General features: G+C 36.9%; 1 protein-coding gene across 2 annotated transcripts in view; it reads left to right on the top strand.

Annotated features, from left to right (window-relative positions):
- Window positions 1–27,563, top strand: part of Zpld1 (zona pellucida like domain containing 1) — a 97,901-nt gene that overhangs the window by 30,473 nt on the left and 39,865 nt on the right. The window contains exons 3-5 of one of the 2 annotated variants that reach the window (XM_006522132.2): window positions 8,270–8,363; window positions 8,569–8,671; window positions 24,246–24,359. In XM_006522132.2, the coding sequence (XP_006522195.1) occupies window positions 24,254–24,359 (106 nt within the window). In that variant the 5' untranslated portion in view covers window positions 8,270–8,363; window positions 8,569–8,671; window positions 24,246–24,253. Of the gene's footprint in view, window positions 1–8,269; window positions 8,364–8,568; window positions 8,672–24,245; window positions 24,360–27,563 lie in introns of those variants that run through there. The other variant, NM_178720.4, reaches the window with a different exon arrangement.

Genomic DNA, 27,563 nt, shown 5'->3' with positions numbered 1-27,563 from the left:
AAAAGTCAATTCTTACGCACATTTAACTTTTAAAACTGGGACTTGTGAAACAAGTATGAATTTACGCTCTGCCCTTGAGCTGAAGCAAAGCAGACAGGGAATTTATGGAAGACTATACAAGGAATCCAAAAATTTTTCAGCCCAAATAACGACTTGGCTCAAATAAAATAATTCCTCCACTTTAGGTACAGAAAATTGAAAATTAGAAATTGTCTTTAAATTATAGGCAAGAAGGTAGTAATAGTATTTGTAAAAATAGCTTGCTCTAAAAGTATAGTTACGAAGACTGATCCAATAGGATATAACTACTATACACTCAATCTGCCTATTATCTGTATTTTACCACTATCATCTACCAAGAGAATTAAAAGAAAAAAAGCTGATTCAACTGTGAAGAACAGGAAATTCAAAGCCAAGAACACTAACCTTGCTATCTAGCCAAATTAACACTTAAAATTAAGCATCACACTTGTTTTATAAGTCATCTTAGAGAGACAATAAGTTTTAGTAGAGACACTTTCTGACTCTGAACTGTAGGTTTATTATATTGTCACTAGTAGTGAGATGACACTGAAGAGAATTTGAGCTTACCATAAGAAGGACTGTTGAAGGAGGTAAGATTATGAAGAAGGAACAATTTGGATACAAGGCAATGAGTGTATTTAATTTGCCATGTTGATTTATACAGTATGTCACACTATCCCCTGCATATGGAGAGAGAGAGAGAGAGAGAGAGAGAGAGAGAGAGAGAGAGAGAGAGAGAGAGAGAGAGAGAGAGATGCTCAGGGGAGACTGACCTAACTAGATAGGGTATACTGTTATGAAAATTTGTTTTCAAAGCAATCCTATGACTTTAACAACAAAAGAATTGAAGATGGGCTCCAGACAATCAAATAACTCCATTAAAAATGGGGCTCAGAGCTGAACAAAGAATTCTCACCTGAGGAATAACAAATGGCAGAGAAGCACCTGAAAAAAAATGTTCAACATCCTTAATCATCAGGGAAATGCAAATCAAAACAACCCTAAGATTCCACCTCACACCAGTCAGAATGGCTAAGATCAAAAATTCAGGTGACAGCAGATGCTGGCAAGGATGTGGAGAAAGAGGAACACTCTTCCATTGTTGGTGAGATTGCAAGCTTGTACAACCACTCTGGAAGTCAGTCTGGCGGTTCCTCAGAAAATTGGACATAGTAATACCAGAGGATCCCACAATACCTCTCCTGGGCATATATCCAGAAGATGTCCCAACCGGCAAGAAGGACACATCCTCCACTATGTTCATAGCAACCTTATTTATAATAGCCAGAAGCTGGAAAGAACCCAGATGCCCCTCAACAGAGGAATGGATACAGACAATGTTGTACATCTACACAATGGAGTACTACTCAGCTATTAAAAAGAATGAATTTATGAAATTCCTAGGCAAATGGATGGACATGGAGGGCATCATCCTGAGTGAGGTAACCCAATCACAAAAGAACTCACACAATATGTACTCACTGATAAGTGTATATTAGTCCAGAAACTTAGAATACCCAAGATATAAGATACAATTTGCAAAACACGGGAAGCTCAAGAAGAACGAAGACCAAAGTGTGGACACTTTGCCCCTTCTTAGAATTGGGAACAAAACACCCATGGAAGGAGTTACAGAGACAATGTTTGGAGCTGTGTTGAAAGGATGGACCTTCTAGATACTGCCATATCCGGGGATCCATCCCATAATCAGCTTCCAAACGCTGACACCATTGCACACACTAGGAAGATTTTGCTGAAAGGACCCAGATAGAGCTCTCTCTTGTGAGACTATGCAGGGGCCTAGCAAACACAGAAGTGGATGCTCACAGTCAGCTATTGGATGGATCACAGGACCCCCAATGGAGGAGCTAGAGAAAATACCCAAGGAGCTAAAGGGATCTGCAACCCTATAGGTGGAACAACATTATGAACTAACTAGTACCCCTGAGCTCTTGACTCTAGCTGTATATGTATCTAAAGATGGCCTATGCCTGGGCCTAGCAAACACAGAAGTGGATGATCACAGTCAGCTATTGGATGGGTCACACGGCCCCTAATGGAGGAGCTAGAGAAATTACCCAAGGAGCTAAAGGGAACTGCAACTCTATAGGTGGAACAACAATATGAACTAACCAGTACCCGGGAGCTCTTGTCTTTAGCTGCACATGTATCAAAAGATGGCCTAGTCGGCCATCACTGGAAAGAGAGGCCCATTGGACTTGCAAACTTTATATGCCCCAGTACAGGGGAACGCCAGGGCCAAAAAGGGGGAGTGGGTGGGTAAGGGATTGGGGGGGGGTGGGTATGGGGGACCTTTGGGATAGCATTGAAAATGTAAATGAGGAAAATATCTAATTAAAAAAAAAAGAAAAGAGTTGAAAAAAAAAAAAAAAAAAGAGTACCCTGGAGCTCTTGTCTCTAGCTGCATATGCATCAAAAGATGGCCTAGTCCGCCATCACTGCAATGAGAGGCCCATTGGACTTGCCAACTTTAGATGCCCCATTACAAGGGAATGCCAGGGCCAAAAAGGGGGAGTGGGTGGGTAGGGGATGGAGGGATGGGTATGGGGGACCTTTGGGATAGCATTGAAAATGTAAACGAGGAAAATACCTAATAAAAAAATTAAAAAAAAAAAAAAAGATGGCCTAGTCGGCCATCACTGGAAAGAGAGGGCCATTGGACTTGCAAACTTTATATGCCCCAGTACAGGGGAATGCCAGGGCCAAAAAGTGGGAGTGGGTGTGTAGGGGAGGGGGGGGAGGGTATGGGGGACTTTTGGGATAGCATTGGAAATGTAAATGAGGGAAATACCTAACAAAAATATATATTAAAACAAACAAAGAAACAAACAAAAAAAGAATCGAAGACAATGTAAATAAGTATTATTTAGCTAACAAGATGTAATATAGTGCTCAGGGTAGAAACATGTATGACTTTTGCTAAAGTAACAGCAAAATTATCTGTCCTTCTGTGCTTAGTACATTTAGATTTTAGCATGAGTAAACAGATAACTGAATAAATAAACACTGAGTAAATGAACAGATTATTCTTGTTATGGAGTGTACTATAAGCTACAAAATTGAAATGAAAATACAGGTTGGCATTGTTTTTCCATTTTTTTTAACAGTAAAATTTCTGAGTGTGTTTATTTGTAGGCTTGGATAGTAACGAGACAGATCTTATGATATTCATAGACTCTCACTTTAAGTAAATCAATTTGAAAAAATAATAATTTGTTGTTCTAAGGTACATTTTATGCATTTAATTGCTTTATTACAACCTATAGATATATAATAGCTTATCTTTGTTAAAATCTTCTTCATAAAACAAGTGTAAGAAAGACCTTTTATAGATAATTGTCTCTATGAAATATTTTAAATAAATGCCTATCCTAAAATTATGTAGTGTTTTTCATATATGAATACACACACACACACACACACACACACACACACACACACACACACACACAGACCTAAACACATTATTCTCATTGCTATAAACTTGGCCACATGGAAGTAAGCTAAAAGGAAGAGAAAAAAATTGAAAAGATGACAGAGATAATTGAATAACTTTATTCTATTCATGAAAAATGCTTCAGAGATTGAGTTCTTTCCCACTTACTTTGCATGTTCATCTATATGTTCTGTAGGTCAATACTTTGTAATCTGGAAGCTCTACGCTGATTAATTTTGCTCTTTATCTTTTATCCTCTGTTCTGTTAATAGTTTCAATTTAATATTCTTCTAAAAGTGTAAAATGTAGCTATAATATTATGACCAACCCATTAGACAGCTGATACCAAGAATTTCCTATTTTGACTTATTTTCCCTTCAAATTGTCACCTATTTTACATGATTCAATGCAATACATGAAAGTTTGATGTTGGGCCAATGGATATTCAGATTAATGAATGTATAAATGACACCAAAGTTCCAGTTTTCAGCTCAAGAGAGCACCACTATTAGCTAATGGGGTAGTACTCTTCTAAAAGAACATAGACTTTTTAGCAAGAAATTATTCTGGATTCTTTTTTCCTGGTGAGATAGTGACATGGTCTTGTCAGACTTTAGAAAATAGAAATTCAAAAGCCTACTCCAGGCTAACTATGTACCGATGACTAAACTTCACGAGTTAGGAGTATAAAATCTGATGGGTTTGAATACAAGTTTTGATCAGCTTTTTCTTGGGTAATTGGATTTCTGGAAATTTTGGGTAACACACTCTTTCATAAAAGCCCTGTGCAGGTGTGTAGCTACCGTAGCCCTCAGGCAAGCTTTCCTTCATTAGGGAAACTGTATTCTCCACTGGGGCATGTTTCTTACTCCCCTTGAGATGGATCCATATCTCGGTTAACTGGGAAGCTCACACTGAAAATGTACATTACCTTCCAGCCCTTATAGTACTTGATGACTCCTCTTCTAAGGAAGAAATCACACCCAGTTTGACTCTAGGGTTCAGGATAAATGTCTACACTTCCACCACAAGTACTAAAATATGATAAGATTATGTTTTTAGCTTAGAAGTTGCTTAGAATCCTTGGTTTAAAAGGCATATTGTTGCCTTATTATGACAAAAGAAATACGATTAGAACATTTTTCCTAACATAATCTAGTTTGTGGCTTTCAACAAAGAGTCACTGGAAATACAAACCACAATTCCAGCACTTTTATTGGCAAATAGGGCAATATTGGTGAGTGGATACAGTAATTGCTTTATAATAGCCATCAGCACTTCAATTTACAATTATTTTAAGACTAATGGTTTTGATCAGGCATTTCCAGAAATAAGTATGCTGAAGTAATCCAAGAAACAAGGAAATGCCTTGCAAATATAAGGGTGATTTAAAAGCTTTCTTAAAATTATTCAATATCAGTTACCTAATAAAGCTAGTTCCTGGAATTGACCATGTGTAAATACTCAACTGCCAAGAAATAATACTACTGAAAATACGGAAGCCACCACCACAGACTCTTCATAGAAAGTGTCTAGCATATAGCAAGTTATACATGCAAGGGTAGTGTCTAAAAACACCCTAAAGAACAAACAGTAGCTGAAGTGTTATGCCAAAAAAAAAGAGAGAGAGAAATAATACATCGTTCTTTCCACTGCTGCTTTAAAGTTATGAGCTCAACAGTTTTAAAGTAACACTTTATTCTTTTGTAATACAATAAATTCAGTATGATTTCAGTTTTATATCTGCTTTTTAACTAATTTACAGATTTGTGCTTTTATGCTGATCTAGATGGAGAGCAGTTTGAGATGGGTGCATGTGTGTGCTGAGAACTCGGGAGGATAGCTGCAAGTTCCGAGGCTGGCCTGGATTATGAAGTGAGATTCTGCTTCAAAGACACAAATATAGGCTAACATATTCTTTTAGATTTCTTAATTTAGAAGTAATTTTTAGATTGTTTATTGAGCTGAAAAATCCTTTGTTCTTGTGCATGAAATATATTTAGACACAATTTCAACTATAGCTAAATGTGTTTTTATAATTTATCTATAATGCATAGGCAAAACTCCTCTGAGACAGAGCTAAGTCAGGAGTTCGTATGTTATAACAAACTTTGTGAGCATCTGAGAAACCCATGAGAAGTGCCACTTCTGAACTCTGCATATAATAAGAACACTACTAGGTTATGCTCATAGGATATCCATATACCAAGTGAAGATAAAAAATAAAAAGACCTGGGCCTGAGTGGGTTGGTTGTAGTGTAGGAAGGAGTAGGGTCTTTGATGATCATGGCAATTAATGGAAGGGAGAAAGAGGAAAAAAGGAAATGGTGGACGATACATTGAATGTAAAACTATACTATTATGAAAAATATCCTTATGTAACACAGTACAATGAAATAATAATAATACAATAAAAATTTAAAAATATACTTTATGGCTGTTGGACTGGATAGTTTATCCGAGATGAAAACTAAAGTGTGTGTTGTAAGTTGTAAGTTGCTGCATGTGATTGAGTTTGGGCCCATTTTAGAGCACAAAGGAATTCTGAACATGATCCTAAAAATTTCATTGCACAAAGATATCAAGCTACGAGTTGGTTACTTTTCTTTGTTATACAGTAGCTGCTAATTATAGAGCTTAAATATATCCCGATTCTTTATGCTGAAAAGACACGTATTCTAAATGAACAAAGGACGCAAATCTCTTCTAAGTATGCCCTCACAATTCCAATATACATAACCAGTTTACTCTCATGGACTGTGCCATGGAGGGAGGGCTTTGCACTCTCTTTTTCTAGCTGAAGTAACTCACTCATTGAAGGTGTAGCTAAATGGCCTTTAAAGAATGGTAGGGATGAGCCTGTTAATTGAGGAGTCTTGCTAACCAGAGTATCTTCTTGCTTTAAATTCTACCTTTTTTTAAGAACTGGTGTGCACTGACACCTTCTGATTATAAATCATTCAGTCCTTTTCTGGACAGGATAACTGCTCAACTTTCTGCTTCTAGTGCTATCAGATGCTGATGAATATTAGATATGAGTAAAATTATCCTCTGCTAGAAGCATATGCCTATTATCAGAAAGCACAATTACTCAGTCATTTAGCCCAAAAATATAGCCTGTAAGACATTTCTTTAATTAGGGGCTTAGATTTACATGTGACTGGCATTTTTTTTTCTCTTAGAGTTTTTAGAGATAAGTGACATTGTTGTGAACCACAGTTTCAAAAGAAAAAGGTAATAAATAATGTCAGCTACTGTATCTGAACTGTTTTATCTTTTCCTTGCTGAAAGCCTCTAATGGAATTATTGTCTTTTTAGCTAACCAACTTGCATAGTATGTGGGTAGTGGTATTCAATATTTATGAAATGCTTGTTTCTCATAGGACTAAAGCAACCGATTCTCATGCTAGAGATAAAGGAATTTATCAATTGCTACTTGAACCTGTTGCATTTTCATCTTAAGACTTAAAACCGTGGCGGTCATGGCTGGTGTATGTTCAAAGTTAAGCCTGAAACATCTCTGGTAACATCTGACTCAAAGGCCTTACTGTACATCTGCCCGAGCTTTCCTAAATGAACAAAGATGCTTCTCCTGTCAGTATGATCACAACTACACTAGGGTTGCTATTATTTTTTTCTATGGTTTTAATAAATTACAAAATTTCAAAGAAGCTTATGTATTTAGTATTTGTTTTCCATTGCTAAAATCCAGGTCTTGGTATATGTTAGGAAAGCTCTCTACCACTGAGATATATGTTCTGCCCTTTAAGGAAGTTTATATTAATAGATTTTGAAAAATCAATAGATTTCTATACCTTTTGTTAACTCATGTAGAAGAATATTAAGCTTGCTTAGAGATTTGACACCCCTTTGTAAAACAGAGCCTGAATTTGCTTGGTGTGGCAAATAGCAAATTCTCAACATTAAATAAGAGGTAGAAGGCATTGTGAGTAGCCCTGGGATATTATTTTTCATTGGTTACATTAAATTTAAAATCACTTACTGTTCAGGAAAAGCATTTGATTTCGAGGATTGGCTAGAAATCCTAAAGAGACCGAACTCTTGAGTTTCAATCCCAATTCACAATAGCCATCGGCAACTTGCCTATAACATGGAGGTAACTGAGTACTTAAAGGTTGTTAATGTTCTCTGAGTCAATTGAGTAAAATGAAGTGTTATTCAGGTATAGGCCAGTGGCATTACTGGCTGAACATTGTGCCTTTGAAGGAGAGGCATTATTAAGTATAAATGAAATGCTATAAATCAACACAACGGGCTTCCCCCTCCTGTACAGTTATCCCCAAGAATAACAGCACACAAAGTAAAGCTTTGCTGTGGCTTCTTTGAAGTGCCTTGAAAGGCATCCCCAAGGCATGAGTCCCAGCTTCCCTCTTCTCTTTCCAATGAGAAGTCATAGGAGCTATTTGAATGGAATGCTTATTTGACTTCTAGCTGGGTGCAAGGCTCCCAAGGCTTGTGGGAGTAGGGGTTGTTTGGAAGCCCCTAAACAAAAGCAGAGATTATACAGCTGCTTGTGTGTCTGTCTTCTTCTTCACAATTGGCTCCTGTTTGATTTGTTTGCATTGACATTCTTTTAGTCATTATTCCCTGCATCAAACCAGCTTTCACAATGATATTCCATATCCCATTTTCATCACTACATGAAATGTAGCATTGAAAGGGCCAGGCATCTTTCATGAAACACAACAGGACATTGACAGTTGAGCAGATTAGTTCCTGATTCAATCCCAGGGCTTCTTACTCCATGATTTTTTTTTTTTCTTCTAGACCTGCAGGCTTTCCCTCATGAAGCTGACCAAGGCTCTCTTCACACATACCACACAAGACTCCTGTACAGTGTAAAATGGAAGATCAAAAGCAGGTATGGAAAATAGGAGCATGCAAGTGAGGCGAGGACTGAAAGATGCTCAGGTTTCATGTTGGTGATGATTAGCCTTGCAAAATCTCAGATCCGTGGAAGCATTTTTTTGCTTGTCTAAAAAACCCTGCTTTTTCTTTTCTTTCTTTTTTTTTTTTTTTTTTTTGAAAGGACTTTTCATAATGAGCAACTCTTCTCTCATTTGAAGGTTGGAATCTTTTCTGAAAAAGTTTGGTAGGCATTTGAACACTGTCACATGCAGTGAACCAGGCACATGGAGGACAGCTGACTCTACAGAACCAGGGACTTGGGTAAGTGCCCAGCACTGAAGCCACTCAGAGTGGCTGCTAAGGCTGCCCTTGAGTAAGCAGGCAAGACTCGTTTTAATTTAATTATATTTTCGTAACTCTCATAAGACAACCATTAGTAAAACCCTAGACATTGTTTTTGGTTCTGGAGATAGGTGAATGTATTTGCCTGGGAAACATAAAAATTGTTCTGCATGTCACAAAATTAGATTTTCAAGGACTGTAAACCTTTGTGATTATTTTTCTGAGATTTAAAGAAAAGACCAATGCTTTGAACAGCTTTTTAAAGCTTGATGTCCTAAGTTGTGTAGGGTTTCCATACCATCATCTTTTTGGTATAAGCTCGAGTCTCTGTTCACTCCCAGACTGACATAGCCCAGAGACAATCTGGTAGTGAAAGCAAACAGACAATTTATATTGCTGATTTCTAATCAAGGCTCCATTGCACCAGAGAAGCTGGCTGGATATGGGTGGCAACATCTCTAGTTACAAAGATGATATGATAATTGAAAATAATTGTAGCTTGATTTTTCTCTAGCGGAAAATAATTTTAACTCCCAGCTTGACCCTGTTAAGTATTGACCTGGAATCTCGTATGACCTGTGGGAACTCATCCATGACTGATGGACTACCATTGATTTCCATTTCTTAGGAGTTCTCTTCCTTTCCCAGGGTTCTTTCCATTTTCTACTTGCCAAAACTAGTTACTTTCTTGGTTTAAAGTGGAGGTCTTAATTCTTGGGTCCACGTATTTGAGATGATAATCCTTTTAGTTCTTTGTTTCTCTTGACTAGTTTCATGTAATTTACTCTACAGGTTAAAGCAAAAACAATTTTTAATTACAATGAACACAAAGGCATCAAATGTATTTAAACTTCTAGAATTTCCCTTCACATATACTGGAAAATCTGGCTTAATTTTCTTTTCAACCCCTGGTCTTTCCTAGTTCAACATAATTCAAAATTCTTACATGAGTCACAGTATGTAGTTACAAATTTTTTATTCCCCAAACAATTTTTATTTACAATGATAATACTTAGCAAAACATAAAAATTTGAAAATACACTATATGTAATTTTGTTTTAGAATTTTTTTCAAGAAGCATCCTTAATATATAGCCATCATTCTTAATAGTTGCCTAGTATTGTAACAAAAAGCAGGTTAGATATTCCAGTAAATTATACTCTTGAAGACATTTGAAGCTTAATATTTTCCTCTCCAAAGATGCCTTATAATACACAAATAATAATAACTGAATTTCAACACTAGAATTTTGTATTTTAAAGGGAAATTTTGATCAGGTGAATCAAGGGCAGATGTTTGGACTATAATCTATAATGTTCTGGTATCAAAACTTAAATCTCTAAAGATTCTCATGTTTCTGTAACACTTTCAATGGTCTGGGTACCATTAGGGTCATTAGAAGAGATTGATAATACCTTCTGTTATCTAAAAACCTATAAAAAGCAAGTAGTACTTGCTTGCAAGAAACTCCCATTGTTGACCAATTTACCAGATTTATGCATTGTCTTCCTGGATTTAAGCTGAGAAGTAAACTAGCTCAAAACTATAAATTAGGGTTGATTTGTTTGCTGTGTTTTGTTTTTACTGCAAAAATGGTTGAGCTGGGAAGTAGATATTGTAACCTTGCCAAGATGCAGCAAAAGAAAGCCTTAAGCTGAAGTTTTACAAACTTAGGGTGATTCTTCATTGTTATTAGCTGTCTAAGGTGATCTCAAGTGGGAAATTATATAGCATGGCAACTTCCATTTCTTCAGTGATGAGGAAAAGAGCTACCTTAGTCAGTAGCCCATCAACTCTGTCAGCTCAACACTACTCTTCCAAATGCTGAAGGCAAATTATGCTGAGGCTAATGACCAGTGCCCTTCACCAAGGCTCACAAAAATTAATAGCAAAGAAATAGAAATATACTTATTGAATTAAAATTTCTTAGAAATATATTGCATCCTAAAGTCTAGATTTAAAACTTATGTGTACATAGTCATATACTAATTGCTTTTTATCATCTCAGTCAAGTCCAACATATTAAAGCCAGATAGGAAATGTTTTATAGTCTGTAAATATCTGTCTCTACTACCCTTATCGGTCACTATAACTCAAAGATAACCATAGAAACTAGTGTATACAAATAAGCTGTGTTCCAGCAACAGTGTATTATAAACACGTGTAGCTTTAAATTTTTAAATGAAATGTTATTGTTTTACTTCTTTTAAACATTTAAAACTCTGGAAATTACTCAGGTCACAGATCTTATAAAATGTAGTTTATGGGCAAAATTTGGTCACAGTTGAGTGAGTCTTTGGTTTAAAAATTAACTGTCTAGAACTTACAAATTATATACTAATATGATGAACTGCAAAATATAAAATTATGCATGAATGTCTTTAAAATGTTTTAGAAAAATAACACTTAAAATGGAACCTAATAAAAGAACCTCAAAACTGCCAAGCCCCAAGGACACTTAAGCTGAAACTAGATTTCTGTGATCAGTTAGTGATTTCTGTCACCATGTGTGTAAAATGTTACCCAGACTCTAATATCTAAGCGACATTTTTTATTTTTACTTTCTCTAAATGAGAGCTGAGAAAAGATGCAAAAAAAAAAAAAAATCAGTGGCTTTATTGTTTACAAAGTTAAGAGTCTATAGAATGAGGCGGGTGTGAAGCTTTCGCTGGCATTACCCTCATTAATGTAAAATTGCTTCATTCATCAGAGAAGAATGATGCCCACTTGGTATTTTATTTTAGGATGTAAGGTTTGTTAAATGTACTTATCTTAGACATAGCCAGTCACATCCCCACCCATGTCTCAGCTAAGCACTTTATCATTGTGCCACAGGACAGAAATATTGATGTTTCAGGAACTGTACTTTCATGTTAAATCATCTTTCATTAGATAGAAAATATTAAGTTGTTCAAAACAAATCATGGCCAACTTTTCTATTTCAAATGTAAGTAATAGAAAATCACACATGGTAAGTTATAACAATTTTTTTAACTTTAGGTATTGTATTCCTTGATGGATTTTTAAATTATTTATTGAATTTATTTATATTTAAAACTCATGTGTATTTGTGCTCATAGATTTAAATTCTGACATACAGAAAAAACTCTAAACAGAAATTTATTTTGAATAAACTTTAAAATTGCAGTGCAATTATATGTTTCTAGTTTCTAAAATCCTTGGATTATCAAGTCCACCAAAATAAATGACATCATTATTAAAAGCAAGAAAGATTTAGTAAGAAATTGTGCTATTTATATTTAGGGTTCTTTCAGCTAATAAATATTGATATTGTTTATGAGGCACAAAAATACTAGCTGAAGAAATTTTTTAAGTGAATCAATTAATCAAGTACATACCCTAAATATACTAGTTGAGTATTTTTTAAAAATGAGGTTAATTTATCAACTAAATTTGAGTAGTTTTAATTCATGAGTTTTACATAGACATAATTTTAAATCAATTTGCACACCACAAATCCTATTTCTCTTTCCTTTTTTGTATTAAAGGCATATTATCTCAATATAAATCACTTCTAGTTATTGGTGAGATGATTGGGTTTTAATTTGATTAATGTTTAGATGAAATTGAAAATTTTAATTCCATTAGTCATGGAATAACTAAACACTAAAGTACTTTCTTGACAAGGACTAACTGTTGATTCATTCAATTTTTCACATTTTCTTTGATTAAAAGATAATCATTCATTAACAAACAGTTTATGAGAGTCTGTAGCTGATCTTGTCCTCTGCTAGATTCTAACTCACGAAGATGAAAGCATGTTTTCATTCTTAAGTAACTTACAGATTTGTTAGAAGTGAAAACAAAGGTCAGCACACAAGGGTGACATTTGTCAGGAGGAGATGGTTGGTAATGACTGGAGAGCTTTTGAGGGTCAAAGCTTGAGTAGGGGAGTGAACCTAGCAGACTATGGCTTAAAGCCAAGGTCTCTGTTTAACATACCACAGCAAAGAATTACCAATAACACCGACTTCAGGAGATTGTGAGCCCAGTGTGGTACAGTTTCAGGGCTACTATTATACAACGGGACACAAGCTTCTCCAGGAACACAGAGAAAAACACGATCTGCTTTAGAATGAGAAGGGGATGCACTAGTGGAGAAATGTCTCGAAAGAAGTGTTAGCTGTAAAAAGACTCTTGAAAAGCAGAATAGAAAGAGAGATTCATGTGGAGTGAGCTGGTAGTATCTGTTTTCCTGACTTCATACAGAGGAACCAAAATGAGCTAGGATAAAGATATGCAAAATAACTTCTTATCTTGGGCAGTTGTAAGAATCTTTGAATAGACGGATAGGTGGAGGGAAACAGAAATCTGGATTTGCTCAAGTAAGAACTGATTTATTTAGCCATATCACAGAGTCACAGAATTGGAGCTTTTTTTCTGAACAATGTCAGAAAGACAGATGTCAGTGACAAACTTGACATCATCAGGCAGACGACAATAGGCTTTATGAGCCTTGGTGGGAATTGTTAGGGATCTGAAGGAAACAAAAACATTTAGTATTTATGTTGGAAACAAACCCCGGGTGAAAATTCTCTCTACTGTTCCGTTATAAATATGATTTTGATTCAACAGCTTTTACTTTTTGTCAGAAGTATACCAAAGATGTGAAAATTGATTCCTAGTATTTTCATTAGTGTGTCTGCTGCTGATTGGTTGATTCCGGCAGGCTAGAGCCGCAGAGTTGAGGTGATAGAGAACACTGTCCTTTCCTTCCTTCCTTCCTTCCTTCCTTCCTTCCTTCCTTCCTTCCTTCCTTCCTTCCTTCCTTCCTTCCTCCCTCCCTCCCTCCCTCCCTCCCTCCCTCCCTCCCTTCCTCTCTCTGTCTCTGTCTCTGTCTCTGTCTCTGTCTCTGTCTCTGTCTCTCTCTCTCTCTCTCTCTCTCTCTCTTTCTTTCTTTCTCTCTCTCTCTTTCTTTCTATTAGATATTTCTTCATTTACATTTCAAATGCTATCCTGAAGGTCCCCTATACCCTCCCCCCTGCCCTGCTCCCCTACCCACCCACTCCCACTTCTTGGCACTAGCGTTCCTCTGTACTGGGGTTCAGAGTCTAACTATGTGGGTAAAAATAAAGCTTATTTACCAACAAAACAAAACAGAAAACTGGAGGCTAGAGAGATGACTCAGCGGTTAACACAGACTGCTCTTTCAGAGGGCCTGGGTTCAGTGGGGCAGTGAACTGTGCCAGGAAACTTGGTCAGGTTGAGTGAGTTCAGAAACATCGGCCCTCATCTGAGGACTGTCAGAGTTTCCTTGCTTCCCTACCAGATTCCTGGCCTGGAACACATGACCACAGTCCCCACATAGGGATGTGACCAATGGTCATGCAGCCCAGAACAGAGTTCTCCATGCTAAGGAGGTATCTAGATGGGCCCCAAGGGTTTAAGCCAATGAGCTCCCCTTCCTGGCCATTCCTTCTTGCAAAAGGAATTTAATCTATGGTCCACCCTGGGGAAGTTGTATGCACCCGTTTTTCACAACAACCAATAAACAGTTTGGAACCAAAAACTGTCTCTTTCATCAAGAACTGCCTTGGGGAGCATGGAGGAAGCCTTTGTTTATAGAGAGCCATGGTGGCTGAGTCTCCCACAGAAGGCCTCTCCTTGCTCTTTGACAATCGAGGATGAGCTAAGCTGGAGTTTGCCCTCCCTCTGGTCCTGGTGTTTTCTTAGCAGAACTGAGGCCCCCCACCATTCCCAACTCCTCCATGTGGTTTCCAGCTGTGTGTTTCTCACTCAGACTGAAGCCCACTTCTTAAGCTGTGTTTTCCCATCCGGTGAGCATTGTATTGGTACTTCCTGCACACCCAGCACCCGACGCAGGGTAAATGCAGTCTAGTGTTCCATGTAGTGTTCTTCGGCTCAGCAGAGTTTCTTCCCACACCCCGGAGGCAAGGCTGAACCGGAACCTTAGGGTTCAATTTCCAGAACGGACATGGTGGTTAATGGCCATCTATAAACCCAGTTCCAGGGAATCCAATGCCTTCTTTTCATCTCTATGAGCACTCGTGCACTATACATATGCATAATGCAGGAAAAATGTTAATGTCCATAAAAATAAAAAGAAATCTCAAAAACCTTCAAATAATTCAAATTAGAGAAAGAGAATCTCGATTCTAGAGAAACCCATTCCTCTATTTCAGTGGTTCTCAACCCTGGAAGCTTGCTAGGACCACTGGGAGAGAGATACAGAAATCTTTATTTCTTAAAATTATCTTTGAATTTAAAAAATGTATGTTTTTGTGTGTGTGCACACGTGCACGTACACACGTGTGCATGCATGTGTATGTAACATGCACATTTAGAGGCCATAGGAACATGTCCAGTATGTTCGTGTATCATCTTTTTGCTTATTTTTAAAATTAGTTTATTATTTAATAATTTCTTACATTTATAAAATACATTCTGAATACATTCATCCCTCCATCTTGTTTTACCCTTTTCTCTCTCCCCCTTATTTTTGATAATGAATGAATCTGAAGTTCATATTTTGGGTTAGACTGGCTGGTCATTGAGTTTCTGGATTTTTGCCTGTCTCTGAACCCCTAGTCCTGGGATTAAAGCCATAAGCAGGCATGCCTTGGTTGTATAGGGGGTCAGGAGATTTGAACTCAGGTCCTCTTGCTTTCACAGGAAGTGCTCTTACTCACCAAGTCGTCTCTCCAGTCTCTCTCTCTCTCTCTCTCTCTCTCTCTCTCACACACACACACACACACACACACACACACACACACACACACACACACACTGAATAAATGTAATGAAAACGTTAAATTGCAGGGGCTCTGAGTCCAACACTTAAGCACAGTAGATCTCAGTTTCTTTCCTGCTCACCATTTCATCACACGTATGTTACAGTGCTGCTCATCATTTCATCCCATGTATGCTATGGTGCTGCTCGCAAACAACTAAAGTTGGAATTTTAGAAGTACTTTGGTAACTGATTCTTACTTCTCATCAATCAGATTATTCATAGAAAACCTGCATTAGTCACTTGCCACCAATTGCTATGACTAACAGGTAAAGGTGGTTTGTTTGGCCCCCTGGCAATATTCAAAGGGAGGTCACAAAATGTATTATCTCCCCTGAAACAACTTAACAAGTAATATAAGAACCCAGGAACAATAATGAGCACAGGACTAAATATGCATTTTAGGCAATATAAAATATGAGTACAAATTACCAGTGGCCTATTTTATTTTGTGAATATTGTTTCCTGAAGCCATTCAAGAAAAAAAAAAAAAACAACACCAAAATTGTCATAGGAAAGAGACATTAAATAGATATATGCAACCAATGGCAACACACTTTCTTATATAATTTAAACTTTATATTATGATATATTGTTTTGTTATGTTATATTATATTATATTATTACATGGAAGGAAGAATCAAACCTTTCCAAAATGAGAGGACTAATGCCATCTTTAGCACTATGGAGAGGCTGTTTCTTAGGATGAAAACGTGAAGAGAGAATCTTCTGTGTGTACCATCTATATCAACTTTCAGGGTAGGAGGAAGCAGAGCACCAGAGCCTTCGGATATAGTGAAGTCTGAGTTTGTATAATGGGCATAGATGGTTTCTTTCTTTCTGCAGCTGCTGAAGCCTCCTAGGTTTATAGTCTCCTTTTAGATTGAGAGCATTCTGTAGCCTCATATGTCATACTTGAGGTAACGGACACAAGTTAATCTTGAAACCCTGCCAAACCACACTGATAATTAGTACAGAAGAGAGGAAGAATCCAAGCCCGATGTTAGGCTTTATACAATCTTTCTTTTGTAATTGTGACATATATATCACATTCCTGGAAATAGATAATGTACCATGAAATACCTGTTGGAAGCTAGGAGAAAGCTATTAGATGCCTAGACTACATTTTATGATAGTGAGACTTTTTTTTTTAAATAAGGAATCTTTCATTGCACCTAAGTTATGTAGTCTAAGTTGATATCTAGAGTTAACACATAATGGTGAAACTAAAATATTTTCCTTTTGATCCCAAACTTCCTAAGAGCATAAACAAATACTGTGTACATTAATGCCTGTCACACTATACTGGCATTTACTCTCAACAATCAACCACAATTACCACAAACTACATAAATAGTCTTCCTATTATTCTAGTTACTGGGTTCATCACTATGTAAATATGGACACAATTCAAGCTGATTCACTTTCCTTGAGTTTAATTTCAATGTAACTGTCACATACAATAACATCTAGTGTAAAAATTTCATAATATTTATACTAATGTGTGTGTGTGCGCACGTGCATGAATGTGTATATGCACATGAGCATGCACACACATATGTATGTGCTACCAGTTGGTATGGGGATGTCAGAGGACAAATTTTTAAAAATTGTGTTTTCTTATACCATGCTGGTCTTGGGATCAAACTCTGGTTGTGAGGTTTGGAGGCAAGTTCCTTTGCCTGGTCAGTCATCTTGCCAGAACAATATTCGTGTTATGTGAGACACACATTGATACGTTGGAAAATACATTCCAAGATTTTAAGGATTCATAGTCAATAAAATATATAAATCCCCAAATTATCCTTCCAGATCTTAAGGTTCAATTTTACTTCTAGAATTTTACAGTCATTGACAAGCATTAATTTTCAAAGTGAGCATTTTCAGTCTTGATCTGACTAACTCTCAGCTGTTTCATTCAATATAATAGTAGATTCCTTAAGTCAGCCCTTCCCAGCTAAACTACATTATTCCATCAGAATTCCCTGAAGGATCTTCTATGTTTCTTTCCCACCATAAATAAAACATATTTGCAAGCATCTTTTCACATGTGTGATGATTAATATGATAGTGACCCACTCTTAAGTCTATAAATTCTGTGAATGTAAGCACCATGCCTACTTTGCTCACCACTGCGCCTAAGGAACTTTGGGTGTTAAACTTAAATAAAAATGTTTGATAATTACTTGTAATAGGCAAAGAGTGAACGGATTGGCATAAAAATTTAAAATAGTGAAAAATTCTTATAAAGTCTTGTTCACCAAGACACGGATACTTTATGTCAAAGTGCTTGCTGACAGGAGCCTGATAGAGCTGTCTCCTGAGAGGCTCTGTCAGAGTTTGACCAATACAGTAGTGGATTCTTGCAGCCAACCATCGGACTGAGCACAGGGACCACAAAAGAGGAGTTAGTAGAAGGACTGAAGGAGCTGAATGGGTTTGCAACCCCATAAGAAGAACAACAATATAACCAAACAGACCCTCCAGAGCTCCCAAGGACTAAACCACCAACCAAAGAGTACACACAGAGGGACCAATGGCTACAGCTGTATATGAAGCCGAGGATTGCCTTATCTGGCATCAATTGAGGGGATGCCCTTGGTCCTGTGAAGGCTTGATGTCCTAGCATAGGGGAATGCCAGGGCACTGAGGTGGAAAAGGGTGAGTGGGTGGGGGAGAACACTCATACAAGCAGGGGAAAGGGGTATGGGATAGGGGTTTGTGGAGTGGAAACTGAGAAGGGGATAACATTTAAAATGTAAATAAATAAAATAATCAATAAAAATATATGCATGGCTGTATTAACTAAGGCATGCAGTTATATTTCAATCATTTCAAATCATTGGCATTAATATCTTTTTTATTATGGAGAAATTAGTTATAGGCAGCTGGAACAGCTCATCATAGTATCCTTGTTGTATCCTCCAATAAATATTTTGTAGATCATCTCTATTAAGAAAGAAATATTTTCATTCTGTAATAGTCATACTAATAGCCAATTTTCTAACTAGAGGAAAGTGATTCTTTTTGCTAACAAATGCAAATTATCATTTTATTATTAATTGGTTAGGATTATATTCCACGTCAGATGAGAAACGTCACTATATTAGCATGGCTTTAAAGCTCATTCAGAATGATAAAATATACAAATATATTACAAAAGAACTTGATGAATTATTAAGAAAAAAAAGCTTTTAAAGTGATTTAATCCAGTCTGTCAATTCGCTTACTCCCCTCAAACTAAGGTACAGAATAAATGTTCTAAACCCGATACTGTGCATTAGTTAACCCCTGGGTGACGTGAGGAAACCCTGAACAGATAGACAAATGAAGGAGATGGCAGAAAGAAAGAAATGATCACTCCCACTGTGCCAGGTAATACTGGCAGAGGTTTTTCTCATAGGAGCAGCCTTTAGCTTTCATATTTCCTTGTGGCGTACACATCAGCAGATCCAGATCCATAACATTTTGCAATGTGCTCTTGATGGCAACACAGGTTTCCCTTTTTGTCTGAGGCGTGATTCAGAGACTACATGGTGAGTTTTATTCTTTGTTTAGCAAGACAAGGACACTTTATGTTAAAGAATATATAGGTGGCTAATAACGGATGTTCCAGTTGAAGGTTTTATATTTTCATGTATATGCTGCCTCTAGTGTCCAAGCATAATAGAAATAAACAATATAGAGCTTGAGTCTAGACACTCTGTCAAAACCATCTTTCTTTATTAAAAAATTATGGTCTCCAGTACTCCAGCACTTTAAAAACCGTGATTTTGGAGTGTGGGCCAAGACATTCTTTTTTTTTTTTTTTTTTTTCTCTTAGTGGGAAAACTGCAGCAGCAGGATTCATAACTCAATGAGACAGAAGCTTCCCTGGAAAGCATCAGTGCCTCTTTGCCTAGGGCCTGATGCTTTCTTCTGAGAAGGGAATGGACCTTCATTCCCTTACCTTCAACTTTGTCTTAGGTTGAAATACACACATTTATCTCATATCTTTCCCTGGAAACATTGGCTTCCAGCTGTTTCAAAGCTGCTTCGACTGTTTAAGATGCTCCCTGTGGAGGAGGCCATCATATATGTTGCAGAAACTTTGGAATGTGCCTCTGCCAGCCAGACACTGCATACCTGTTGAGAAGCTAGAGTGAAGGAGTAGGGCAGGAGAGATGTCCTGGACATCAGTGATGCTGAAGAACAAACTGCAGAATTTTGTGAATCGTGTATGTGTGTGTGTGTGGAGCGTGTGTGAGTTTGTGTGTGTATATGTTTGTGTATGCATGTATGTTATTGCCTGTGTGTGTTTGTGTGCGAGTGTGTGTATGCATGTATGTGTGTGCATTAGTGTGTGTCTCTGTGTGTGTGTGTGTGCATTTCAAACTCTCATATTCAGCTTAGTGAAAAAACTCCAAATTTGGACTGATGATTCATTTGAGGAAATTATATTTAGCTACATTTTCCTCTTTTTTTTCAGTTATATAATCGAGCATATATGAAGTCCATACAATTTAGAAAGCATGGGCTTTAATCAGCTATTATACCCATTTGTCTTTGTAAAAGTTATTTCTTATGTACAGAGAAATTTATTTCCAGGCGTGTTCAATCCCTTCACCACCCTATGCCCAGTTGCTGGGTCTCAGGGGAGGTGGTGATGGCCCCCCTCCCCCACAGGTCTCAGGGGTATTGGTGGTGGGTGGTACAGACTCCTCCCATGTTACAGGGGTGATGATACTTAATATTTCTAGGCACTGTTTAGTATTCACATTTTCATGCCAAAAAATGGTGATACAGCTTTCTAAGGTGTCAGAATAATTTATGCACTAAAAAGTTTTCTTTCTTTTTAATTTGGGTATACTTAGATAGAAAAAAATAGAAGTATTAGTTAGATAGAAGAACCAACTGTTTGTAAATTAGAGCTGTTCTTATGGACCAATGGTATGTCTCTGACGGCATCACATTCACTTTCAGCACTGTCCCCACCTCCTTATTGCTTGCTCTTTGTCTATTTTTAACCCCATAGCATTTATCACATACATATTGTGTATTGTAATTATAGATTGTTTTTTATTTCTTTTACTAAAATATAAGTTCTATGCAAGCTTTTTCCTCTTGCTGTCTCATGCTTCTCTTATAGTGCCGGTTACATGAAAACAGTCAATAATTATTTGATAAATTGATAAAAGAAAAATACGACACTGATTAAAGGTACTTTGTGAGTACTGCGTTTTCATTTGGTTTGGTGCTATGTGCATCGTGTTTTGGATTAGTATGTCACAAAATGACTGTGGTAGTTTCTAGAATCTGAGAATAAATCCTGCTACAAGCTGGATATTTTGCCCTGAGCTGGTTTCACAACAATTCAAATTCTTTATTTTCTTTTCCCCAAGAATAAAGAGAATAAATTGCACATTTGGTTAAACCAAATGTATGTATGAAGTGCTTAAAACATTCTGGTACACAGTCAGCCCTTATAATCCATTTGTGCTTTCATTAAGTCAATTTGCAAAAAGAATAATATTCTTCATGCTCTCACTGACTAAATGAAATAGAGTTATGGAAATTATGTAGATATTAAGGAATGTTTTTCCTCAATCATCAGATTCATTTTGCTCAGGGCATATATAAGCATACATTATTAATATAATTTACTTTTTGTACAGTAGCAGGACATTAATTATATTTATTGAACAAACCCAAATGAAGTCAAACTGTAGTGCAAACATTGCAAAGGTCAAGCTGAATTCTGAATTGTCGACTGCCATTTCCTAAGTCTGTGACCCTGTGTAACTCAATTAAAGTCTCATGCATGGGCAAAGCCAAGTCTCTCCTACTTGCTGAATATTAAACACAACTCTATGTTTACAACATACCAAGTTGAAAGAAAATTAAGTTTTAAACTATGATATTTTAATGTGTTTATGTAAAATGTTCTGTAAAATGGTATTTATGAAAGAACTGTATTGATGTATACAAAGTTAAACGAGGAGCAGGAGTTTTTTTTTTTTTTTTTTCATTTTGAATTTAATCCTAAGTAGGAAAATTAGAAAACAAACCTATGAAGAATTTTCTATTTTAAAAGAAAATTTGTGTATTGATATGTGGGAAAACAATTCATTCAGCATAAGGCTTCCTTTGTGTTGTTAATACCTATTACAGTGTCAGAAATGTCAGGGTGCTTTTGTTAAGTTGACTTTTACAAGTTCTTTCTCTTTTATTTCATTTTTTGAAACAAAGTCTTATTACGTAGCCAGCCTTGAATTCATGATGATTTTGCCTCTTTAGTCTCCAGATTTCTAGGATTATACATGTACAGTGCCACAGGTTTTGGCTATTATGACTAAAGCAGTGTGTGGTGACCCTGGACTGTGATCTCAAAGCTTTCTGTGTGTTCAGAATCTAGAGATAATAAGGTCTTAAGATTAGCATCTTGGTTTTGAAATGACAAATCTAACAAATGGCTGAGAAGAACCTGAATCCATATTTGCTAACATAAAAAGTAAATAAGCTGCCTTCCCACTTCTGCCTCCTTGCTCTCTTCTGGACAATCTCAGATTTGATGTGTAGTTGAAAGGCAAACATTTTACTACTGTCCTTGGTAGACTGATTCAACTAGCTAAAGTATTCATCCATTTTGAAAACACAGACTATCTCATATTATATTTTTTTCCATAGTGAGAGGAGGGAGCCTCCCTCAAAAAGCACATATCTGTTTTCAAACTTGTATCAGTAGGACAAAATTTATTAATCCACAGAAGGGAAGGCCTGTTAAATATTACAAACTCTGAAAATGCAAAGAAAACAGCCAACGATTCCGAAGGGAAATGAGAATGACACCTAACTTACTCAGTAACTGTTGAGACTCACATAGCTCATGCAGCAGGCTTGCTATCAGAAAACACTGCAAACAGAACTGTGGGAAAGGAATTGCATTTTCTTCACTAGTTTTTCATGTCAATTAAACTCCCCAAGACTCAGTTTCCCTCTTCTGTATGTAAAGTAATGATCGCAACCTTATCCACTCATTAAAGGAATATAAATGAGAAGGTATAGGTGAAAATCTGCCACACCCATGTTTAGAGTGCATACTTGGGAGGTTGGGTTTTGCTTCTGCAAATAAAAATAATCTAACCAGATAACATTTCTGGCTATGGACCGATCAGCCACACCACTTTTGTAAGGGGCGGAGTGAGGTGGAAAAAATAGTGTGGACTTAAGAGTTTCCAGTATTTTGGGGGGCTTAATAGGGTCCATAGTAGTATGGGTGTGGCAGTGCAGCATCCCATTCAATCTGTCCTGCTTCTTTTTCCTAGCCATCTTCCAGAGCCTACAAAAGAAGGACTTGCTCTGTTCTATTTTAAGTGTCTTGAGGACCTAGACTGTGGCAATGTATATGTGGCCAGCAAAGCCCAGGGTGTGGGGCAGCTATTCCTGTGAGCCCTTTGTTTATGGCGAATAACAAGGAATTAGAAGACTTGTTCGCAGAGACGTCATGAGGAGGCATTGTGACTGAGATGTGGTAACACCAGAGGAAGGATGCTTCTGTTGAGTTATTGGCTCAGTCTATTTTTTGAGAGTAAAATCATACCTTCCTTTCCCACATCCTCACCAAAGTGACTCTGTTCACCATAAACTTTTTCTTCTAAAATGATGTTTCAAAAGAGAGGCAGTTTCCTTCCTTTTATTGAAGACTTTGTAAATCATACAAGGCGGATCTTTAAAGGCAGTTCAAACATCGTTTTTACCCCCCAAAGCCCAAGCTTTTAAAATGCACTTGATTGAGTAAACATTTATGCTTTTATTTTTTTTTTGTGTGCCTTTTATGTGTAGTCACAAACCACTAACTGAAATGATGTGTTTTTTTTTTCCTCCCTTGGCTCCCCCCACCTTTTCAGTGTACAAACTATACTGTGGGAATAAATTGAACATTTCTGGAAGCCATTTTAACTTCATCAGGCCAATAAAAGCTCATCCAAGAAAACATTATTGAACATTCAGTCAATGCCCATTTATTTTTCAAACCCACATTGGCATCTTACAGAACAACTTCCTTTACTTTATCCTAGGAATTCAGTGTTTTTGTGCAAAGCTATTAGTCTTCATATCCCATTAAGAAACAGGCATTTATTGGAACATATACAGTGTTACTCAGGCACATACAGCTTTCCTAGTTTTTTTTGCTTGATTTCTCTGTTTCCCAAGAAAGTATTCCACAAACCATTGATTCTTGAGACAATGTCACAGTCTACAACAGCTTTGTGGAAAGAAAAAAAAACTTCTGATGTTATTTGGTCATTGATAATATTCTCGGAATAGTACACTGAATGCTTGAATATACTAGACCGTTTGTGCACTGATATCAGACATGAGCTGCTGCCTCTAAATTTGCTCATTTGTTTAGCTGCACTGTGTGAACTGGATAGATATTGGGTTGAGTTCATCCTATTTACAACACGTTTTTTTTTCTTTTTCATGCTTCATATGATTTAGAAACAGTTCTAGTACAAAGACATAACATTTTTACCATTATCAAACCGAGGTCAAGGAAATAAATAATCTGGTATAAAAAAAGTCTGTTCTCATATTCTGTGATGACTTTTTATTGACCCCAGGCTTTGACTGTCTAGCCACTCGTTGCTTATCTGACAAAAGGCAAAATCTGCTTCAATCTTTTCAGTAAGAAAGGATGATGCTGGTGATGTGTAAGATGATGCTGGTGATGTGTAGGATGATGCTGGTGATGTGTAAGATGATGCTGGTGATGTGTACATGCTTGATACCCTTCCTTAGGTTTTGCCATGGAACGAGTATGGTTGCTGTTCCTTCTAGCGATTAGAGTGAGTCCAGGGTCTGCTCAGTTCAACAGTTACAACTGTGATGCCAACCTCCACAGCAGATTTCCTGGTGAGTCTGACCTTCATCTACTGTCTAATTACTTCTGGAAAGAACAGTTATATGTGAATAGTCAATCATCTAAATACGTATAGAAAATGACGTCTGTCCCTTTATATTAAGTGGATATTAGCAAATGGAAGATGAGATTAAGACACAGTTTTATGGAATCTTAATTTATATTCCTATTAACATACAGAATTGTCATCAAAGTTAATAATATCATAATGACTGTCCACAAATGTAAAAAATATTGGCCAGTGGGCAATCAATTTTGAGTCTAATTGCCTTCAAAATATTTACCTAATCGATGACTTTTTTCAGCTTGATTATTTCAGACTTTTAAAACTGCTTTACATGTGCATATATTTATGTGGGAGTCATACTTAATGAAATAACTGTGAAATGTTATGTGATACTTCTAAAATACTGTTTCAATGGAATGTTTGTCACTATCAAAGTTGCACAGGTCAACTTCCGAAAGAATTTCACAAAAACCTATCAATATAACAGTTGGGAAATTTTGCCATATTAGTGGGTAAATCTTACAGGTCAGTAAAGCAACACATAATAAGGATGTAATCTATATCTAATGTAAGTATCATGATGCATTTGCTAGGGTTGCATCATCATCAGTCCATATTTAAAAAGTTAAGATTAGAGAATCAGAAAATGGTTTTTCAAGTCCATCATGTGAACTTCAAGATTCTGCATTCTTCATCCTTGCCAAACTCCCATTTTTTGGAAGATATGAGAGCAATAAACTGGAATAGAGCAATCAGTGGATGGTTTCATTTGTTGAAGTGATAGTTTTGCATCAGAATCAAGCCTGGAGTGTGGCCAAATGGTTTCATAAACTCAGATCTATTGTCTGGGCTCTTCTTCTCCGAGGCAAAATCATTGTGGCAGATGCTCAAAGGTGAAGCTGAAGCGTGTGTGAAGGTGAAGCTTTAACAGCATTGAGTGTCACAAAGGAATTCTCTTTAAAAATCGTCTTTAGAATGGGTGACTTCAAGCATACCCATAAGTAAGATTATTTAAAAAATACACACCCTCAAATTGGTCATACAGATTGATTTACTATGCACACTTATAATTTTTGGCCCATCTCTCCTTTCCACTCCTATTTCTGAACTATTTAAAAGTAAATTTACTTTTTCTGCTTTGGTATGCATATCTAATAGAAATAACTTTAAAAATCATCAAACTTTATGCACATAACTAACACACTTATTAATTCCTTGATATGCTTTAATACCCAGCCAAGTTGCCTCTAATTTGGTCATTTGCTCTAACTATAGAATCTATAGGATCCCGACACTCTGATTTCCACTGAGTATAAGTCAGAGGTGCTGTCAGCATGCTCTTCTTGCATATCCTGAGAACTAATTAAAGCTGTACTTCTGAGTAAATTATGTTCCGTTGTTTTGGCAAGAATGTTCTCTGTAATATCATGTAAGGGAAATGTTCTTACTTTATTTTGTAGGCAGAAAAGAGACACTGAATCCTCTTGAACATGTTTTTCTGACAGGTGTTATAGGGTCTGTTTTGTTTCACGAAGACATGTTTGAAAAAGAGTGAAGTTAGAAAAGACTACGGGCAGAGAGAAAGATTATGAAGCTCCTGGCAGTGGGGGTAATAGAAGGAGAAATCTTTGTTAAGAGAAACCTTTGTGTTGGATCAGCGGAGCACGGGATTGATTTGATTAGGGAGAGAAAGGGAAGGCTGGATGCTGTTTTGTCTGCAAACAACTGGTGTTGATGCTGTTAACTAATGTGGAAAGTAAAAAACACTGTGTGATTTAAAAGGAAAGTTGGGATCTGGAAATAATGGGTTAGGGAACTTTCTGGAGAATGGAAAGTGGTGTTGTCTTTCTCCTAGCAGGAAGTTCAGACCCAGGTCTGAGTGAGGGGTGTCACAAGTGAAGACAGCTCTATCAGAACTGAATCTCTGCTTTGAGTGTGAACAGGAAATGGGGGCTAGCATAAATATGGCTTGTAAAAAAAAGGCTACTGTTAAGATTATAGATTATCTTTACAATGAAGAAAAAACAAGAGTAGCCTAAGACAGAAATAGAAGAAAGTGGTTTTGGATACTGAGCTTTCACAGTGAAAAATCCTCAGAGACTGGAAATATGAAGGAGGAAATCGCTAACGTAATGGAGAAAGAATATAGAATGTTATAGGCAAATGTGCAATGCTGTGAGTGTAAGAACTGCTTTTATTTGTTTGTTTATTTAGGAGATAAGTAAAAAAATAAAGACACAAACAGAGAAGGGCAGAGGCACTGATTGTGTTCCCCAAATCAGGCCTTGAGAGGTAGCCTTTGTGAGACCTGAGAGAACACAGGGCTTGGGAGGGTAATTTGGACATGCCTACCTGGGTAGGTAAGGGAGCTGGCTCACTTCTTCAATAGTTTGTTCAGCAGAGACAATCTGGATGATGTAATTCTGTGTGCCTCCTCCTCTCCCTCCTCCTCCTTCTCCTCCTGCCCCTCCTCCTCTTCCTCCTCCTCCTCCTCATTTCTTCTTCCATGCTTATATATTTTCTCTTTTAATTTTTTTATAAAGTAATTTTCATACATTGTATTCTGATCATGGTTGTCTCCCACCCTGCAACTCCTCCCAGATCCTTCCCACAGTCCCACTCGCTCAACGCCACACCCTTTCTTTTCCTCTAAGTGGAATAAAATGTGTTGATTGGCCATAAAACAATTAGGACACCAAGAGATTTTATTTATTCTATGCTATAAAATGAAGAACTAAGTTAAAACATTCATCTATGACGGTTAATAACAAAACTCGTTTGAGTAGGTGTGGGGTCCATTACCTCACCTGAAGTACTACAATCTGTATTTACACGAGACAAATGAATCTAATGTAGGTTTATGATTAATAACTGACTGTGAGTTTTTGCTTTCTTCCAGAGTCCATTATTCCATTAAAAAGGACAATCATTCCATTAAAAAGGATTGAGAAACTGTAACTGAAAATAGAATCTCCTGGTCTAAAACTCCCGTATGCCTCTATAGTAAAGAAGAAAACACTAATCTCAGCATGTCATGTGTACCATGTCGAAGGCATGCAGAGTGCAAAGACTAAAGGATTTCTGCACTCTTAACCTAGCCAAGTAACAGTCATAGCATATGTTTTTAGGACAAACAACAATTGTCGTTTGCATAAGACTGTGTCAGTGCTGCTAGTAATGTATCTTAACT

Source organism: Mus musculus, chromosome 16 (genome assembly GCF_000001635.26).
Source record: "Mus musculus strain C57BL/6J chromosome 16, GRCm38.p6 C57BL/6J".
NCBI classification, from domain to species: domain Eukaryota; kingdom Metazoa; phylum Chordata; class Mammalia; order Rodentia; family Muridae; genus Mus; species Mus musculus.
This window is presented reverse-complemented; position numbering and strand designations above follow the sequence as displayed.